The sequence below is a fragment of the Equus asinus genome, chromosome 2 (genome assembly GCF_041296235.1).
Source record: "Equus asinus isolate D_3611 breed Donkey chromosome 2, EquAss-T2T_v2, whole genome shotgun sequence".
NCBI classification, from domain to species: Eukaryota; Metazoa; Chordata; class Mammalia; order Perissodactyla; family Equidae; genus Equus; species Equus asinus.
The window spans coordinates 27,555,633-27,576,946 of record NC_091791.1 but is presented as its reverse complement, the minus strand read 5'-3'; the positions used below and the strand labels follow the sequence as shown (position 1 = coordinate 27,576,946).

Below are 21,314 nucleotides of genomic sequence, written 5' to 3'. Positions count from 1 at the left end.
TCCAGCTCCGGCTGGCATGTCGAAACCCTAATGGGAGCGGTACTCCTGGTGCCAAGTTGGGTGGGGTGCAGTTAGGGGAATCACCCCTCCTTCCCTTGCATTTGGCAAGGCTTTACCATTCTGTTTTCTGCACTTTCTGTTCCTTCCCTGTCTTTTTAGACACACACACACACACAGCATGATGGCAGTCTATACAGTGTAACACCTGAGCTTTGTGTTGTCATCAAGAGTGGAAGCAGAGTGCCAGCAAAAATACTTACATTTTCCCTAGAAGCTTAGGGGCTGTCTTTTCTCCTGTGCATCTTGTTTTGTCCGTTAGTATTCTCTGTTTTAAAAATTAATTGATTTTTTTTTTTTGAGGAAGATTACCCCTGAGCTAACTACTGCCAATCCTCCTCTTTTTGCTGAGGAAGACTGGCACTAAGCTAAGATCTATGCCCATCTTCCTCTACTTTGTACGTGGGACGCCTACCACAGCATGGCTTTTGCCAAGTGGTGCCATGTCTGCACCCGGGATCCGAACCAGTGAACTCCGGGCCGCTGAGAAGCGGAATGTGTGAACTTAACCGCTGCACCACTGGGCCGGCCCCAATTAATTTTTCAAATGAGATGAGAATTTTTCAAATTCACGTAACTTAAGCCATTTAAACCATTTTAAAGTGAACAATTCAGTGACATTTATTACATTCACAGTGTTGTGCAACTGCCACCTCTGTCTAGTTCCAAAACATTTTCATCACTCCATAAGAAAACCCCCTACCCATTAAGCAGTTCCTCCCTGTTCCTCCCTTCCCCCAGCCCCTGGCAACCACCAGTCTGCTTTCTGTCTCTGTGGAATTACCTCTTCAGGATATTTCATATAAATGGAAGCCTACAATATGTGACCTTTCATGTCTGACTTCTTTCCCTTGGCATTATGTTTTTGAGGTTCATCCACATTATAGCATGTACTGGTCCTTCCTTTTTTTTTTTTTTTTTTTTAAAGATTTTTTATTTTTTTTCCTTTTTCTCCCCAAGCCCGCCAGTACATAGTTGTATATTCTTCGTTGTGGGTCCTTCTAGTTGTAGCATGTGGGATGCTGCCTCAGCTTGGTTTGATGAGTAGTGCCATGTCTGTGCCCAGGATTCGAACCAACGAAACACTGGGCCGCCTGCAGCGGAGCGCACAGACTTAACCACTCGGCCACGGGGCCAGCCCCCTTCCTTCCTTTTTATGGCTGAATAATATTCCATTGTATGGCTGTACTACAACTTGTTTATTCATTTATCTGTTGAAGTGCCTTCTGTTTTTTTCCCTAGAATATATTTTGTATGTTAGAAATAACAGGTGAAAGGAAGAGAGTTCCTTTTCTGCTGCAGTGTATTCCCTTTTCTAGGGCTAGACCCTTCAGTTTTAAGCTTAGTTGGGGTTCTTTATTTTCCTAGTTAAATTCATAAACTGGCAGGAGAAATACATTTTCTTTAGAAAAGTTATAACCCTGAGGACTGGTAAAGTTAAGAATTATAGATGTTGACAGAACGAACTGTTGCTTTTCCTTTGTACCTGTGTCTTTCTGTAAGTATCTGTAAAGGCCGTTCACGGTAACCAGTAAATAGCATGGTTAGAGGGTTCATTTGGAACGTTGGAGCCTTTGGAGGTGGGTGCTTCGTCCCGATGGAGAGCAGTGGTGGGCCACCAAATCCATTTCTTTAGCAGGAGGAAAGATGGAAAATGGAGGTTCCTCACTAGGTCATGGAAACCTGGGAGGGGGTGAGAAGATGTGAGAGGGGATCTTCAGTGTCATGCCCTAAATGCAGTTTGTCCATCTCAGGCTGCTTTCTTATCATTTCTTTGGCACTTCCACTACTTATTTTGGGACAGGCTGGCTTTTGTACTTTATTCCATTTGGATGGATGCTAGCACTGACCAGCAGCTATTATGTGGTTACAGTTCCTTCAGAAAAGGGAAAGTTTTTATAATGAGTAGTCTGTCTCTTCCGGACCCCTCCCCTCATACGCTCCCACCCCTGCCTCACACCCTTGTCTCTTTCTGTTGGTGAGCACTAGATATCTATAGCGAGATTTGTGTTTTGTATTTTAACCTTTGGAATGAAAGTTGCTATTAATTATTAACTCTGAATCTACCACAATTTAGTCAATTTGGGTTTTGGTTTGTTTTGGTTTTTGGCTTGTGGAAATCATTTAAAAAAAAAATCAGAGACCATTTTGGCATAGGACTTCCTTCAGGTCCTCACTGTCCTTATTTCAACAAGTGGCTTCCAGCTAACTCTGAGTTCAGGGGGACTCCCTGTACTCATTCCATGTTGAAAATGGTATGGACACCCCATGGCATTTTTTTCCCTTGAAATGGCTCTCTCAAATACAATCTTTTCTTTATGTATGCATTTAATATTGGAAATATATCATATTAGGTGGCTTGCTTTCCCTCTTACCAGCTCTGCACTGTGACAATCATTTCTTGCCATCTTGGCCCAGGACAGTTCATCCATGTAGCTCACGTCTGTGATCAGGACCTTAGACTTAACTCTTCTATAGGTCGCTGCGACTCACACGTGACTCCTTGAATCCATAAAGAATAAAAAAGCAGTAGAAGTCTCCAAAAAGTAAGGCCTTGGCATTTGTCTCTTGGGGCTAAATTGTGTTTGAGATACAGAGAGTTTCTTTCTATCGTTGGTTAGATTTACCAGAAAAATCTGACTATATTATTTAAAATAAAGTTTTAGTAGAAATGCCCTTTTTCCGTAAAATGACTAAGCCAGTGGTCTGGGCACAAATCTCTGGAGACACGGTCCTTACGTTACCTCTGCCATGCTTAAAACTTTGAGTCGGCTGGGGGCCCTAGTTCCTGCTATTTTTTCTCACCACACCCCTCAGTAGTATACCCCTTGTCCCTCTACTCCACCTTTCCTCACCTCCATTGCCTTAGTTTTCAGTCCAGAAGCCATACTTGCCCCTTCTTTCTTAAATATGACGTTTCAGTGTGATCGCCATCATTCCTTCTTGTAGAATAGCAGGATATGAGACTTCCAGATTCTAATCCCCTTTCCCTCATTTTCTTAGTCTGTTTCATACACCAAAGTGAGCCATTGTCTGAAATCAACACCTTGAGTTTGTGTAAATCCTTTCAGGAGAATTCAGCAAACATTTCCTGAAATGGCCACTTTTTGCAGCAGGCTATTATTATTGCTAGGCACTGGGAAACCTCAAATGAGTAACAGAATTCCTGTCCTCGAGGACCTGGTAATCTTGTGGGAAAGACAGATAACACACACAAAGGGTTGTAATCCAGCGTGATCAGTGCTGTAATGGAAGCACAGACGAAGGGCGGTGGGAGCAATTGATTGTACTAGGGCAGGGGGAAGGAGGAGATTTAGGGAAAGCTTCACAGAGGAAGAGGCGTTTGGATGGGGCTTTCAAGGTTGATCAGGATAAGTAGGATGGATCTGTATGGACCAGGAAGGGGGAAAGTCTGTTCTGTCATGAGAGGGTGAAAATGGGAACGTGCATTTGGAGGTGACACATAGCCTGTGGCAGAAGCTTCTTATGTGGGCGTGTAGAGGAGTGTGAAAGCAGGTGAGCCTTGGAAGGTGGACTGCGGTCAGATGGTACAGAGGCCTTATATCCTTTCATCGAAGCAATGCTGTCTGGTAGAACTTTCTGTGATCTTGGAAATGATCTATATCTGCGCTTTCCATTTTGGTAGCCACTTAGCCACATGTCGCTGCTGAGCACTTGAAATGTGGCTAGGATAATTGAGGAACTGAATTTTTAATGACATTTAATTTTTTATATCGACTTTATTGAGATATGATTAACATGCCAAAAGATTCACCCTTTTCAGTTGTACGTAACGTGGCTTTTTAATAAGTCACAGAATTGTGTGACCATCACCACTATCTAATTTAGAACATTTTCATTACCCCCAAAAGAAACCCCATAGCCATTAGCAGTACCTCCCCATTCCACCCCTTCCTCCCCCAGTCCCTGGCAACCACTAATCTACTTTCTGTCTCTATGGATTTGCCTATTCTGAGCATTCCACATAAATGGAATCATACACTATGTGGTCCTTTGTGCCTGGCTTCTTTCACTTAGCGTAATGTTTTCAAGATTTATCTGTGTTGCTATATCAGTACATCATTGCATATATCAGTATTTCATTCCTTTTTAAGGCCAGTTAGTATTCAGTTGTATGAACGTTCCACATTTTATTTATCCATTCATCAATTGATGGACAGCTGGGCTGTTTCCACTTTGGAGCTATTATGAATAATGCTGCTATGAACATGTGTGTACAAGTTTTTGTGTAGACATATGTTTTCATTTCTCTTGGGTATACACCTGACAGTGGAATTGCTGGATCAGATGGTAACTCTGTGTGTAACCTTTTGAGGAACTGCCGGACTGTTTTCCAAAGTGGTATGATATTTAATTTTAATTAATTTAAGTTAAATAGCTTCATGTGGCTACCGACTACATTTTAGATGATTAGATCTAACAGCTTTCCAATGTGCGGGTAGGATATAGTCTAACATAGTGGTGAGGTCCTGGGCGTTGGGAACAGACCTCCTGAGTTTCAAACCTGACTCCTCCTCTTATTATCCTTGAACAAGTTACTTAACCTCTTTGTGCGTCAGTTTCCTCATCTGTAAAGTGGGAATAATAATAGTATGTTCCTTATAGGTTTGTCATGAGATGCAGACATGTAAAGCTCTTGGAATATACTTAATGGTTATTAAATATAATAATAATTATCACTACTTTTATTATTGGTGGTCCTCAGAGTGCATTGTGGTTGGTAAGTTAGTGTCAACTCCCAAAATAAGTTCAGAAACTGTGATTTGGGGAGTTTGAAAATAACTTGCTTGATTCTGTTCTATATCTGAGTTTAGGTTTGTCCTCGTGATCTTTTTGCTATGTAGGTAACTTTTCGTAGTGAACCTATATGCTTAGAGTAATGGCTGTCAATTTGGGACGGTTTTGCCCCTTCTAGAGGACATTTGTCAATGTCTGGAAACATTTTTGGTTGTCACAACTCGGGAGTGCTACTGGCATCTAGTGGGTGAAGGCCAGGGATGCTGCTAAACATCCTACAATGCTCAGGATAGGCCCTCACAGCAAAGAGTTGCCCAGCCCGAACGTCAGTAGTGCCAAGGTGGGGAAACGCTGGTATAGTGCTGCCTGCTCTCCCCTTACCACTCCTGCTCGTTATTGCAGGGTTTGAGGTCAGCCTTCCTGCGAAGAGAGAATGTAGCAATGTGAAATGTATGAAATAGCCTCTGACAACAAATTTTAGGTGGGATAATTTAAAGCTTTAATATCCTGAATCTCGATTACTCCCAGGTTTGTGGACGTATGTTACCAGTGAGCTCTGCTTTGTCAGCCAACATCAGACGTTTTGAAAAAAGCACACTTTTTTAGTCTGTGGTTCAGTAAGCAAGCGAGTCCCCCCATTCACCCAGTCTTGAACTTTCTTTCCTCTTGCTTTGGTCTACCCTTGTGGTTTCATTTTAAGAACTTGTTTGTTTTCGCCCCAGTGAAAGCCTGATGGCCAGTTCCTTTCCTTTCTCAATGCCCTCCGTGGTCCCTTAACCAATCTGAACTGAGTCATGTTCTTAGAACTTTTTCCTTTTCTCATTCCAAGTCTTGGCTCTACTCTCATTCTCGGCCTCATGAACGTTAGTTTGTTCTCACACGCTCAGCCTGCAGAAACCATTAGGTGTTCTCAGGGTCACCACGAGGGAAGCTGACTGTCCTGGACCTCAGGGGACTGTGTCTAGAGGAGAGCCCTCTCTTTCAGGCCCCAGGATACAGCTCATCTGTGAGTGTTGGGTACTAGCTGGCAACTCTTTTTGGATGCTGTGTATCTTAGATGGCTTTGGATTCAGAATTCCAACTGCCTTTTGAATGCCTGGCCATCCATACACCTGAAAAGGTCTCTTTCTTTCCTGCCTTAAGTTGTTGGCCTAATGCTTGAAGGACCATCAGGATCCAGGTGGTGCAGTAACGTGGGTTCGTTCCTTGCCCTATAACCCCAGTCATGGGCACCGCCAGAGCCACTGATCCCACTATAACCGCCTAGGCAGTAAGAGCAGCCACTGAGTGACAGGAAGCAGTGATAGTGGGTCTGGGTGACCTGTCTACTCAGTAGCATAAAACAGACAGGCTGAGGTCTGGCTGTAGGCACCTCCATTTTGGACCATCCTTTGTAGTTCCACTAGGTGGAGCAAAATTTGGCCAAAAAACCGCATGCAATGTGGAAACCACAAACAAAGAAATACAAATAAATCCAGTACATTGCAACCTGGGAGGTAAGGAAAGGGGAAACAACTCTCATCCTATTGAATTCTGCAGCCCGTTGATATAACTGTGGGCTTTCCCTGTGTGGGAAGTAAAGTAGGTCACACTCTCAGACTTGTAGATCGCCAGTCTTGCATGGACTGGGTTTTTGAGTCCATGCTTACTCAGCTACATTCCCATAGCTTTGATTTATTTACTTTTGTTTTTCTTCTTTCCATACTTTCTTCTGTGGGAAAAGAGATGAGCTATGTATTGTCTGTTCCTGGTGCCATCATCACCTCATAGTGCCATGGCTGGGTTTTGATTCACTGTCTTAGGTGTTTTAAAGAATTTAATTTAAACTTGTTTTGGAAGAAGTCAAAGTGAATGTAAGATGTTGCAAGAATATTTGTGGCTTGGAAGGATGGGTCCTAGAGTGAGGTTATAAAAACATGTATGTTTTGATTTTAAAGTATCAAGCAAGACAGATCTTATGTTGTAACACTGTTTTATTACATGTTCTTGCAGATTAGAGGCATGTGTTCCTGAAGAAAATAGTTATGTTTTTCAAAATTCTATATGCTGCTTTTTAAAAAAATTTTTAATGGAAACTGCTTGATTTGTGTGTGTGTGTGTGTGTGTGTGTGTGTGTGTGTGTGAGAGAGAGAGGAAGATTGTTACTGAGCTAACATCTACTGCCAGTCTTCCTTTCCTTGCTTGAGGAAGATTGTCGCTGAGCCAGCATCTGTGCCAGTCTTCCTCTACTCCATGTGGGACGCCGCCACAGCACGGCCCAATGAGTGGCACCAGGTCCTTGCCCAGGATCCGAACCGGCGAAACCCTGGGCCACCAAAGCAGAGCGTGCGAACTTAACCACTCAGCCATGGGGCTGGCCCCCATCATGCACTTTTTTTAACCTTAATGAATTGTAGACTTCTTTCCATATTGCTTATATACCTCTGATTTTTTAAATGCCTATGTGTTATTGCTTTAGACCATGATTTATTTAACCACTCCTCCATGGATGAACGTATGTCGTGTCCGAGTTTTTGCCATTTCACACTGTACTACAGTGAACATTGTTGTACTTTCTTTCTGCAGTTGTGCTAGATTCTTAGAAGTGGAATTGGGGATTGTGGGCTTTTAGGGCATGTACATTTGAAATCTGGGGTTGATAGTGCCAAGTTGCTCTCCAAAGTGTTTATATCAGTTTACATTCCCTTCAGTAGGGTATGCCTGGGCTCATGTCCCCATACACACGTGTAAGCAACATTTCTTCACCCATACCTTCTGCTTACCCTTGAAGATGTGCCTTCTGACTCTTAACACAGGCACCCGGGGAACGTTTCAGTTTTCTTCTTCAAAAGCTTAGCTTTTAGTTTCCTCCCTGTCTGGAGCAGCCAGTTTGCTGCTCCGTTTGCTATGAGCCGAATTCACCCAAGGGCAGTGAACTTGTAGCTGGAGAAAGGAGAAATACCTCCCCAGGTGCTGAAGGAGGTGGTTTGTGGTTCCCTGGAAGATGACAGGCAGGTGGCCTGGAGCCATTGGACAATTTCTGTGTGGCACAGAAGTCTCATTGCATGCCTAACCAACCACCGTTCCGTGGTGGTCATCCCAGAAGAAGGGACGATTGGAAGCAGCATTGTTGAGAGTGCAGACTCTGGAGCCATACTGCCTCCTTACAACCTTGGGCCAGTTGGTTAACTCGGTTTCCTCATCTGTAAACTGGGGATAATAGCACCTGGCTTATATGGTTATTGTGAGGGTTAATTGAGTTAGTTCTTATAAAACACTTAGAACATGCCTGCCACATAGTAATTGTTTGGTAAATATTAGGCTTTGTTATTATCTTCTTCTTCCTTTTTTGTTTTTAGCTTTGGGGAACCTTTAAGGCTTCCCTATTCCCCGACTGACCCAAGATCTCTTTCCAGTAGAGTAATTTAAGAATATATTTTGATTAACTCCTAGTCCAAAAGGCGTGTGAATCACTTTCCATATCATCAGCCTCAGCAATAGATGAGGGGTGTTTTTCCAGCAATTGCTTTCTAATAATAAAGTATGAAGTTATTTATTCTTAGAGCAGGTAAGTTGGAATATATACTCTTCTGATTTGCACATCATTGTGCCCTTTTGAGTGAGAAAAAAGAGTGGGGAGGTCACCACCAGCAAGAAAGTGTGCCATTGTCTTGGGTGTGGGAGTTGTGGTTCGTCATCCATTCTGACCACAGTGCTAGACCACACGCAGATCTGTCAGCTCTCGGCACACAGTGTACTGTACTGAGGTGAGGGGCTCCCTGCGGCTTCTTCATGCCTGTCCCCAACCTCCGTTTGGTACTTCCTGTTCTGGGGTGAGGATGGTTTCTGAGGCTTTTTGTTTTTGTAATAACAGCTTTATTGAGATATAATTCACACACCATAAAATTCTCCCTGTTAGAGTGTACAATTCACTGGTTTTTAGTACATTCGCAAGGTTGGGCCACCATAAACACTATCTAATTTCAGAACAGTTTCATCACCCCACAAAGAAATGCTGCGTTAGCAGGCCTTCCCTTTCTTCCCTCTCCCCAACCCCTGGCAACCACTATCTACTTTCTGTCTCTATTGGTTTTCCCATTCTAGACATTTCATGTAAATGTTATCATATATCATGTGGTATTTTGTGACTGGCTTCTTTCACTTAGCATGATGTTTTCAAGTTTCATCCATGTTGTAGCACGTGTCAGTACTTCATTCCTTTTTATAATATTCCATTGTATGAGTGTAACATTTTATTTTTCTGTTCATCAATTGATGGACATTTGGGCTTTTTCCACTTTTGGGCTATTATGAATAAGGCTGCTGTGAACGTTGGTATACAAGTTTTTGTGTAGACATATATTTTCGTTTTCTTGGGTATATACCTAGAAGTAGAATTACTAGGTCATGTGGTTACTCTGTGTTTAACTTTTGAGGACCTACCAGACTGTTTTCCATGGTGGCTGCACCATTTTGCATCCTCAGTAGCAGTGTATGAGAGTTCCAGTTTCTCCACATCTTCTCCAACATTTGTTATCTGTCATTTTTATCCTAACCACCCTAGTGGGTATGAAGTAGTATCTCATTGTGATTTTGATTTGCATTTCCCTAATAACTAGTGATGTTGAACACCTTGTCATGTTCTTATTGGCCATTTGTATATCTTCTTTGGAGAAAGGCCTATTCAATTCTTTGCCTGTTTTAAATTCCTTTATCTGACTGAAGGCACAGAGGTCGTCCCATGGAACCCCAGGGAGTGGCTGCCCAGGGGGAAATTTCCCTTTAAACTAGACTCTGCCAGGGCTCTGGCCCTCTAGACCTGGCCATGCTACCACCTATTCTCATGACTCCAGCCAATTGCTTTATGTCTCTGTGCCTTCCTTCCTTCTATCAGCACTGCCCAGAGACGCTCTGAGCCGCCATTTCTGTGGTAAGAGGCCCGTGTGGTCAAGGAAGCCTACTGTCTCTTTTGGAGATTCATGACGTGTGTGCTTTACAGTTAAACCTCTGAAGAGTCAAGAAGCCTATATGAGTCTCTTATCAGATAAATGGTTTGCAAATATTTTCTCCCATTCTGTGGGTTTTGAGGGTTTTTTTCACTTTCTTGATGGTGTCCTTTGAAGCACAACTGTTTTTAATTTTGATGAAGTCCAGTTTATCTATTTTTTTCTTTTGTTGTTTGAGCTTTTGCTTTTCCTTAGTTCTTTTAAGGGCTCTGAAAGCTGAATGTTATTTTGGGCCCAGAATGGACATTATTTAGAATAGACTCCTTTAATTTTGTTTTTATTATGGAATGTTTTAGGCATATACAAAGATAAAGAGAATGATACAATGAATCCCCATGTAGACATCATCCGACTGCAGCAATTTGTCTTTTGTTTTATCTGTATCCTCTTTCACTTCCATTCATCCCCTCTAAAATTATTTTGACGCAAACTGCAGATTTCATATCATTTCAACCATAAACAGTTCTGTTTGAATCTCTAAAACATGAAAGGACTCTGTTCCTCAACATAACCGTCCTACCTCATCACACCCTAAAAAATTGACAATAATTCCTTAATGTTATAGGATAAGATCTTGCATTTGAGAATTTAAATTAGATCCAGCGGCAAAAATACAATTAGGAAATTCAGCTAATTATGACAGTTCTTTAGTTTTCATAATTAACCTGCACTTTTTAAAGTGTTCCACTACTTTAAAAAACGTTACTCACCACCATCACCCTGCAATCCTATGAGTATCAAAAGTGCTCTTCCAACCTCTGCCCAGTGTATAAAGTGAAAGATTAACTTATGACTTTTGCCCTCGTTTTCTAGCATAGGGAGAATTTTCAGAAAAATCCTACGCTTATCTGAGATTGCACACGTGTTCCGAGAAGCCTGGAAAAATGAGGAGACCCCATCATGGTATTTTCTCCTCTTTCAGCTCGCCAGGGGTGTAAGCTGTGTGTCCCCAACCTTGCTTGGCTGACTGTGCCCGCCCTCAGGATACAGCATTAGGAGGTTTCATGGCAGATGAGCAACACTGCTGAGGGAGAAATGGAACACAGAATTTGTAGGCTGAAAGACACTGTAGAGATAATGAGGCTGTGAACGGATGTTCAGTAGGAAAGAGAGGCTGTGCCATTTGAAATGTAGGAGATTTAGGTTGAACAGGCTTCTTAACTGTGGTGCTCTTCAGAGGCTTAACTGTAAAGCGCACACGTCATGAATCTCCAAGAGACAGTAGGTTTCCTTGACCACACGGGCCTCTTATCGCAGAAATGGCTGCTCAGAGCGTCTCTGGGCAGTGCTGATAGAAGGAAGGAAGGCACAGAGACGTAAAGTAATTGGCCAGGGTCATGAGAATAGGTGGTAGCATGACCAGGTCTAGAGGGCCAGAGCCCTGGCAGAGTCTAGTTTAAAGGGAAATTTCCCCCCCGCCCCCTGGGCAGCCACTCCCTGGGGTTCCATGGGAAGACCTCTGTCACTTCAGTCAGAAACCCTACGTCTAGTCCTGGGTAGCTTCACTTTTGCAGAGCTTCAGTAAAGTGTCTGGCAAGTGGGGACAGTGACAGCTGCCTACCCCATCACCAGCTGGCGTCAGGAACAACTAAAATGGATGTGAAAGTAGTTTATAAACCTTGAGTTCTCTGTGAGGATGATGATTTATTGTGTCTCTCACTGGTGAGCGCCACCTTTTCTGCAATATTGAGCACACCTTGCCCAGAATGTGTGTCTTGAGCAAGGTGAAAGACTTTGAAACAATGAATATAAGTGCAAAGATACTGGCGCTTGCTCATTTTTTTCAGGGACAGACAGTGGCTTGCGCTGACTTTCCTTCTTGCTGTGATGGGGGATTCTTTCTCAAAGGCACTTCCAACTTCCCCCCCTAAGCTTTAGGACTGCATAGTAGTGTCTCTCTGCCCACCTCTGCTTTGCTCTAGTGCTTTCTTCATGATTCGGACCCCAGGTCAAGGTGTTTTTGAAGTAGGTTTGCTTGCTGCTGTCATCCTGTGTTGCCTCACTCCCTGTGGCCTGGCGGTCCAGGGTTCAGGTGTGGTCTGTGATTGGGCGTTGCATGATGAGAGGACCAGCATCACCTGCATCTGGTGTGAGACCACCCCCCCCCCCGACCAGTTTCACCACCTTTAGTCATCATTTTGCTTGGGGTGTGGACATGTGTGTTCCAGAAGTTTTACCACTCCTTACAACTTATGGGAGGGATAAATTGTCTTAATATTTCCTTCTGGTGTTTTTGACCCTGAAATAGACCTGCAGTACATTTGGTTACCAAATAGCATAAGGAGGGAGGAGGTAATATTTGATTTACGTAAGATCCAGGAAATGAAGGAAGGCATGGTGCTAGGAGCTGTGTTTCCAGCTAGACCTTATTAAATTTCACAATCTTTTATGTAAAAAAGGCAACTTTCAGGTGTTGCTAATGGAGTTATCTGGTGAGTGGGAGACAAAATCGACAGCTTCATCGCATTCCCCATAATCAAAACACTACTGGATAGTGAGACGCACAGAGGATTTCCCAATCCTTGGTTCAAGCCTCATGAGCTCGAAGTAATACCCAGGTACTCTCCCCAACTCTTAGCTGTTTACCAAGTTTCGGTGGCCAGGAAAATGTCACCTGCACTAGTATTTGGCGATTCAGCTGTATTAGCTTCATTTTTACCATCTTCTTGTTAGTCATTAAGTCTCTTCATCTATGTAACAATCTTTTCTTAAGGGCCCACTTGGTGTAGGGCATGCTTGGTATTTTGAGGGACCCAGAAGTGGAAGTTATGCACTTTGCCCTTAAGTTGCTTAGACTTTAGAAGAGGAGATAAGCCTGAGCATAAATAACTTTTCTGAGTTTATGAGCACATAAAAGAGTGAGTGGAGTTTTGTATGAAAACGCAACCAAGATGGTCTCTCTCTGGGCAATGCGAATGACTGCTCAATTGACCTTGCACCCAGAGGGCTTGGAGCTGCTTTTAGAGACTCAGAGTTGAGGTGCCTTTAATAAAATGACTTTGATGTTAGCCCTTTCCATAGCGCCACCATTGCACCTGAGTTCCCACCTAAAGTGGGCCATGGCTCTGTCTTGCCTAAAGCTTAAATAAAAGTGAAAGATGAAATCAGATTTAGTGGAGACCTTGAAGACTAATTTTCCTAATGGAGTTCTCTTTCCAAGTTACATCTGAGTGTGTATCATGTAGGTGGTGTGACCCACATCCCTCCGTGTGTTCTTATTCTGATTTTGGGTTTAGAGAGCCATTTGTGAGGAGACATGAAATGTGTCTGAGGACAGCCATGAGCTGTAGCTTGCTGATTTTCATGTAATTTTGGCTACTTGCCAGTTTGGTTGAGGTTGAACTGTCTCCAGGGCAGGAAAAACGAACTTAACGTTTTGGTACAAAAACAAACGAGGCTGCTGTTGTATCTGATAAACCTAAACTTGCAGATCCAGCAATAGCCCATTAACCATCAGTGACAGCCCACTGTCAGTGGTGCGTTTCAGAGAACCCTGGACTCTCTGGAGAGGGCAGTAAATGTCCGCCGTTGAGGTTAATAAATATTTGTGGAGTGATTGTCAACGCAAAAGGATTTTCTTGTTAGGGGGCGGAGAAGCAAGAGGCAGAAACTTCAGGAAACTGTTGCAAACTGGTTTCAGCTTCTGCTACTTTTATTTCTCTTTCTCTCTTTAAAAGACTGAGGCTGTAGCATTGCGTAGATATCTTCTCTCCACCTCCCCGAACCCCCCAGAGTGGAACAAAATCAACTCCAAGATTTGTCATATTTTATCATATTGGCTCCTCCCACCCAAACCCTACCTGTTATTTTAGTACCCGTCTATTCTTCTTGTTCTTTTTTTTAGCGAGGTAACATTGGTGGGATAACATTATATAAATTTCAGGTGTACATTGTTATATTTCAACTTCTGTATAGACTACATCGTATTCGCCACCAAAAGTCTCGTTGCCATCCATCACCATGCAAATGTCTCCCGTTACCTCTTTTGCCCTCCCCTTCCCCTCTTTGCCTCTGGTAATCACCAATCTATTTTCTGTATCTATGTGTTGGTTTATTTATCTTCCACATTTACCTGAAGTCATACAGTATTTATCTTCCCTGTCTTATTTCACTTAGCGTAATACCCTCAAGGTCCATCCATGTTGTCACAAATGGCAAGATTTCATCTTTCTTTTTATGGCTGAGTAGTATTCCATTATATGTATACCACATCTTCTTTATCCATTTATCCATCAACAGGCACTTAGATGGTTTCCAAGTTTTGGCTATTGTAAATAATGTTGCAGTGAACATAGGGGTGCATGTATCTTTTAGGTTAGTGTTTTCATGTTCTTTGGATAAATACTCAGAAGTGGAATAGGTGGCTCATAGGGTATTTCTATTTTTAATTTTTAATTTTTTTTGCTAAGGAATATTAGCCCTGAGCTAACATCTATGCCAGTCTTCCTCCACTTTATAGTGGGTTGCCTCCACAGCATGGCTGACAAGTGGTGTAGGTCTGTGCCCAGCATCCGAACCTGTGAACCCAGGCCACCGAAGTGGAGTGTATTGAACTTAACCACTATGCCATGGGGCTGACCCCTATTTTTAACTTTTTGAGGAATCTCCATACTGTTTTCCATAGTGGCTGCATCAGTTTACATTCCCACCAGCAGTGGATGAGGGTTCCCTTTTCTCCACACCCTTTCAAACATTTGTTCTTTATTGTCTTGGTAATTATAGCCACTCTGACCAGTGTAAGGTGATATCTCATTATAGTTTTGATTTGCATTTTCCTCATAATTAGCCATGTTAAACATCTTTTCATGTGCCTGTTGGCCATCTGTATTTCTTTGGAAAACTGTCTATTCAGATCCTCTTCTCATTTTTTAATTGGGTTGTTTGTTTTTTTTGTTGTTGAGTTGTATGAGTTCTTTATATATTTTGGATATTAATGCCTCATTGGATATATGATTTGCAAATATCTTCTCCCAATCAGTAGGTTGTCCTTTTGTTTTGTTGATGGTTTCCTTTGCTATGCTCAAGCTTTTTAGTCTGATATAGTTGCATTTGTTTATTTTTTCTTTTGTTTCCCTTGCCTGAATAGACATGATATTCAAAAAGATAATGCTAAGACCAATGTTAAAGAGTATACAGAGAGCCTCTGTTTTCTTCTAAGATTTTTATGGTTTCAGGTCTAACGTTGAAGTCTTTAATCCATTTTGAGTGAATTTTGTACATGGTGTAAGATAGTGGTCTGCTTTCATTTTTCTGCATGTGGCTGTCCAGTTTTCCCAACACCTTTTATTGAAGAGACTTTCTTTTCTCCATCCTGTGTTCTTGGCTTCTTTGTCAAAAATTAGCTGTCCATAAATGTGTGGGTTTATTTCTGGGCTCTCAATTCTATTCCATTCGTCTTTGTGTCTTTTTTTGCCAGTACCGTGCTGTTTTGATTGCTATAGCTTTGTAGTATACTTTGAAGTCAGGGAGTGTGATACCTCCAGTTTTGTTCTTTTTTCTCAGGATTGCTTTAGCTATTTGGGGTCTTTTGTTGTTCCATATATATTTTAGGATTCTTTGTTCTGTTTCCATGAAAAATCTCTATTGGGATTTTGATGGGGATTGCATCGAATCTGTAGAGAGCTTTAGGTAATCTGGACATTTTAACTATGTTAATTCTTCCAGTGCATGAGCATGGAATATTTTTCCATTTCTTTGTGTCTTCTTTGATTTCTTTTAATAGTATCTTATAGTTTTCAGTAGTATCCATCTCTTGATATAGCTTTCTTTAGCCATTCTGTCCCTCAAGAGCCTCCCTTCTTGGAACTCTTCCTGCCCTTACTGTCTCTACTCTTCCCCCCGCATTTATTATAGAGTGCTTGTGTTTGTTTCTGTGTCCGGTGTCTTTTCTCCCTAACTGGGTAATTAAATAAATAAATCCTCCGGGGCAAGACTAATTCATCCAATAGTGCATCCTTCTCATCCCCATAGTAGATCCTGGGTGGCTGGATGTGACTGTGACTATCAGGTCGCAAAAGATGGAGAAGTGACACTTACAATATCAGAATACCATCTCCATGTGTGTTCAAGCTATTTTGGAGCTACACGAGCCTTGTTAAAATGCTTGCTCCACTGCCTACTAGGTGTGTGTCGTTGGGTGAGTTACCTAACTTCACTGCCACTCGTGTTTTTCCTCTGAAAAATAGGAGATATCAATGTGTGTTAGAGTCCTTCCTCTGGGAAATAATGCTTTTGATGTTTAGCAAGTGATTATGTACTGCAGTTAGGGGCTGTTTGCCCAACTGTCTTTCTGGAGAGACTCAATAGTAGGAAAGCATCCACAGGTTTTTATGGGTTCCTTGTGGAAGAAATAAGCCCTGTGACTTGTGGAACTCCCATCCTGCTCAGAAAGCAGGAGAGGTATGTTTTCTTGCCTCAGCAGCCTTGCTACATGTCTGCCTTTGTCCAGCCCCAGGACATAGATAAGCTAGTATTCTTGGTTTTCTGGCAGCTATGCGATCCTTAGCATTTCTACTTGGCAAAGTTCTGAAAATCTTTTTTCCGGGTTTGGAATTCTTCCCGTGGCATTCCCCAAAATAATTACTTCAGGATCCTTTTATTGATGCCCAGCCTCACATTCATGACGTGAAGATGTCTCGGTTTGACTTTTATTGTTGCCCTCATGTTGGCTTGGGATTTGAATTCGTATTCACTTCTATTTTTTTGTCAGAACTCTAGGGCATTTAAATGCACCTGTGCCCAACCTGAGAGAGATAAGAAAAGTCTCTTATCTTAGATGTTCTGTGTCTGCCTAGCAGCCTCCACTCCACCCTCCTGAAAATAAAATGGCTTTAGGTCTGGAGAGTCTCTTTTACCCTAGAAGCCTGGCAGTTGCTGTCAGTTCTGACAAAAATCCTCTTTCTTCAGATTCCTTGATTGCAAAATTAGAAACCCCTGGCCCTCTGCCCTAGTCTCCTTCAGCCTCAGCCGGCCAGATGCCATGGCTGTGGAACAGTTTACCGGGTTACCCGAGATCCAAGGCATGCGAAGATCTTCCGCTCCAGCTTGCTCCTTGTATGGGGACCAGTTGTGGGCTGGGAACAGATGAGAACTTTGGGGCCTTCCCAGTCATTTACCTCACAGACCTCTGGCTCTGAAGTGGGTCAGAATGGGAATCCTGGGGTCCAGGGGCCCTGACTCCACACTCTGGAACCCCACTGTCAGATCCAGCATAAGTGGCGGTTTTATAAATAGGGTTCTGGGGCACTAACTGCGACATGTATGTCTGCTCAAGGTTCAACTGACTCTCAATTCTGGTTTTTGTCTTAGTAGTAACTTCTGCTCTAATATCATGACTCTTGTCTTATTGTAAAGGAAACAATCTTTGGAGCAAGAGACTTTGTTCAAATCCTTGCTCTACCCCTGCTAACTGAGTGACCTGGGGCAAGGTCTCCATATGCCTCAATTTCTGCAACTGTCCATGGGGATAATAGGGATAACATCATGGGGGTGTTGCGGCGCTGTGAGATGTGGGTTAAATGGAGTTCCTTCCTAGCGCAGAGTCCGGCTCATTTTCATTGCTGAACAAATAGCTGTCTCTCCCCAGCTCCATCCCAGAATTTAAAGATTATAAATAGGCTGCCTGGAAAAATGTTGCCAAAAGATTCCTAAATCAACTATAGTGAAAGAATGAATTCCACTAGCCATGAACGGACATGCTGTTGCAGTATGTCCTCAAGTAAGAAATTAATCTGAATCCAAAGGATTTCAGCATTACTGTCTTTGGGAGTGCTCTGAACTGGGGAGGAGGGGACTGGGTCACTAGAAGGACTGCTTGGGGCTGTAAACAGTTGTTAAACCGCAACATTTTGACAACATAATCCTACTTAATTCTCATTTAGTGTGACTTTTTTTTTTTTTAGTGAATTTAACATTGAATTTAATTCTGAATTGTCAGGCAGCTGCCTAAAATTATTTGAAGAAGGATTTGACTTACTCTTGGTCCGCTGTTGTATGAGCCTGGATCACTTACATAAAAGATACTTTTTTTTCAGACTAGCAGAAATTGCTAACGATTATATTGCCGCTTAAATCTCTAAGCTGACTACTTTGTCCCTGGGTTGTGGTAATATTTGTAGGGCATGGCAAAAAAGTGAATTCGCCTTTTTGGGAATGCCTGCATTTGTCCATTCAGCTTCTTTTTCTCCCCACCCCACCCCGCATCTCAGTGCTCATTGTGGATTGGTCAGCAAAGGGCTAGGGGCAAGGAGAAGGAGATTAGTGAAAAGAAGCCGTTATCAGCAATCACTTTGTTAGAGTAGACGATACTGTGCTACGTGTGATGCTTTGGGTTTAATGCTGCCTTGCACACAGGAATTTATAATCTTGTGAGAAGATAAAAGTAGATAAAGGCTGATTAGAAACACTATCTTAAATAGCATCCATAAAAGGATGATTCATTAGGGGAAAATCTGTAAGCCTATGATGCAATTTTTATCATTTAGATTGAACTTTTACAGAACTATTTTTGGATTTCTAGTAATTTTGTTGCAATTTCACTTATTCAGAGATCACTGCTGCTGCTGGTTATTTAGAAATGTGGAATGTTTCCATAGCCCATGAGAGCAGGGATTCCTGAGTGTTTTGCTCATGGCGGTATCTCCAGCACCTAGAACAGTGCCTGGCACTCTGTCGGCGTTCGGTACGTCTGGAACAAATGTATAAGTACATGTACACATGGTACTCTTTCAGGAAAACTTCAGGGGCCACTCTGTCTTGTTAGGTGGGTTCAGACCCGAGTTGCCCATGAGGGGGTGAGGCTTGCCCTTTCCTCCAGTTTGATTGTTAAGGTTAATAATGCTGCACGTGTTTTCTGGTGATCGGCGGTTGCCAGGGAACTGAGGAAATGAAAGGAGGGCATTGAAACAGCTTTTTTGCTTTTCCCTGGGTGGCTGCGCCTCGATATCCAGGCCTGCTTGTCTGGCACTTTGGCCTGTATGTGCAAGTGGTAGGAAGGCACAGCAGAGACTGGCCGACTGTCTTGAGAATACCTGTTTGTTGAAGAATGGCTCCCTAGTCCCCCGACACCTGCAGCAGCAGAAGCCACTTCTCTCTACACACTACCCCTCTCCTCTTCTCCATAGCAGTGAGGCCGTGTTCTTTTAGTGAGTCTTGAGGAAATGGCTCAGCTGGCTGGGCTCATTCATTTCCTTGTCAGGAAAGGCGATGTGACCTTGACCGTCAGTGGGAGACCTGCAGCAAGCACATTGCGTGTCTGGCTGGATTCGCTAATGATTGAAAAGTACTTTTGGCAACTCCCCATGCTGTAAGTGTTGCATAGTGCTAATTTATTGTCCTAGGTGGATAGATACTAATTTGCGAGAATCATTTCTGATTTACCTGGGTCACACCTCGCACAGTACCACTCCCATGGAGCCCCGTGATAAATATCACTGAAAGAAAGTCGTTGCAGAAAATAAAAAGAAAGATGAGATATACTTGCCTTGAGTCATGGAAAATATAATTAATTTGCAGTCCAAGCAGTTAGGACAAAGTAACTTTGGATTTATAAAGTTCCTCTGAAGACTGTTCTCCTCAAGAAGAGTCATTTCTGCAAGTGCAAATCCAAACCAGGGCATTTTGTCCTTTGCAATGTTGTCTCGGGGCCGGAGCAAGCGACTGTTTAGGGAAGGGTGGCCAGACGAGAGCTGGCTTACACCACTGAGGAGAAAAAGTCAGATCGGGACGCCAACCCCAGGGCTTTTGCTTCTTGTGCAAAGCTTGTTGTTAGAGAACCATTTTCTCCATAAACTGAGCTGCTTAGAGAAGAAAGCACGACAAACCTAAGGTGGTGAACTTTTCCAAAGTACAGGAGTTGGTTTAAATATAGTTGATCTGCTTTACTGGCAACTCGGAGGCTGCAGTGGGACTTGTTGTACCTTTTGTAAGACAAGTGAGGAAAGATGTTGGCACCTGTACATGTGCTGTTTGTTTATGAAATATAAACTCTCCTCTAGAAGCGAGGGCTTGAAAGGTCAGCGTGCAAGGTAGCATGTCCTACCTTAGCTGGGGAAGAGGTGCCTCTCTAGGCCCTCCCCGTGCGAATTGCTGGGATCCCTAGAGAAAGTTGGGACAGCCAGGCTTAATGCACTATTATTTCTTGAGCACTGACTCTGGCCGGTGTGGGGGCAGAAAAGTGTCTGTGAAACTGACAGGCACCCGGCTTGATTTTCTTTCCCAAGGAGTAGAAACAATACCTCGGGAGCTATGGAGTCCAGTCTTTATACAGAGAAATGTAGCTCTTTCAGCCTTAGAGACTTGATTTATGTCCACCCAAGCCACAGGGACATGATGGGAGCGGGCGGCAGCCCCCGTCTTCCTCCAGTTGCCGGCTCCAGCTCTAGGTGGGTCCAGGGCTGGCCAGTGTGGGTTTGCAGCACATCCTCCTCAGTATTCACGGCAGCTGTCTGGAGTTTTTTCTGCTGTGCCTGAACTGATGTCATTTCCCCCTTGGCAGACAGTTTCGGCTTTGCTGCGTCTGAGATATGTCACGAGAAGGTGGGGGTGGGTCTGAGCCGGTGGGGGGGTGGGGAGTAGCGAGGCGAGCAGGAGGGAGAGTGCCGGCTTGGTCCCAGGACTCTGTTTACTTTCTCTTCTTTGCTCGGGAAGGCTGGTTAACTGGAACCGCCGAGCACGCAGGCCCACCGGGGGAAATGCTCTTTCCAAGACCTTAACTTTTAAAAGCTCTTTGTTCCAAACGTTAGTGTGGACGATGCTCTTGCAGGATGCCTTTTCTTTTGGGTCTTAGACAGGTAACTGAACGGGTTGTACGGGGCTCGGGTTCGGGAAGGGAGGAAGGGTGGGAGCTTGTTTATCGGGCTACCGCTTTGGGTGGAGGGAACCTTTGAGAAAATGCCTCACAGTTACAGCAGGCCGGCTCCCGTACAGAATTTTCCTGCCTTCCCTTCTTGTTTGCCAGTTGCTCCTTACTTCCAGAGCCACCGTATTCTTAACCCCATACATCCCTGAGGTCTCTCTGGGGCCGTCCATTCTGATTTTCCATTAGACACCACAAAATCGTTTCCGAAGCTTTGTGGAGGAAATAGTTGAGGGGTGAGGCTGGGGAGGGGAGAGGCAGAGTGAGATGCTTCATCAAAACCCCTTTTATTCCTTCTCCATTTTAATTCAGCGACTTAGCAGAGATTTCTTCACAGTTGCCTGGTTCTAAAGAGGTTCTGAGGCAGGGAGGGGGGTGTCTGCTTTTAAAGGGAAGGGCTCCCAAAGGCTTTTTCCTTTGAAGCATGTGGTGAGGGCTGCGTGGCTGAGGGACCTCCTGGATACCTCAGAGGGATGGGGGTGAGACTGACCACATTTTGGCTTTCGTGACCGATTTTTCAAAACCAGCGGACCCCTGTGGCAGAGACTTGATTGGTTTGCGAGCCGCACTTTGAAGTAGGGGCACTAAATTATCACCGGTAACCTAGTGTGGAATGAGAGAACAGTAGCTGGCGAGCAACTGCTTGCTGTCTGCTGAGA

The 21,314-nt window shown here is 43.4% G+C and overlaps 1 protein-coding gene across 2 annotated transcripts in view; it reads left to right on the top strand.

The window, feature by feature from the left end:
* The window catches only part of WBP1L (WW domain binding protein 1 like), a 53,864-nt gene that overhangs the window by 1,035 nt on the left and 31,515 nt on the right, over positions 1 to 21,314 (top strand). The window contains exon 1 of one of the 2 annotated variants that reach the window (XM_014852075.3): positions 20,351 to 20,590. The exons of the other annotated variant lie outside the window; for it this stretch is intronic. Within the exon in view, the coding sequence (XP_014707561.3) occupies positions 20,564 to 20,590 (27 nt within the window). The 5' untranslated portion in view covers positions 20,351 to 20,563. Of the gene's footprint in view, positions 1 to 20,350; positions 20,591 to 21,314 lie in introns of those variants that run through there. 2 annotated transcript variants of the gene reach the window in all.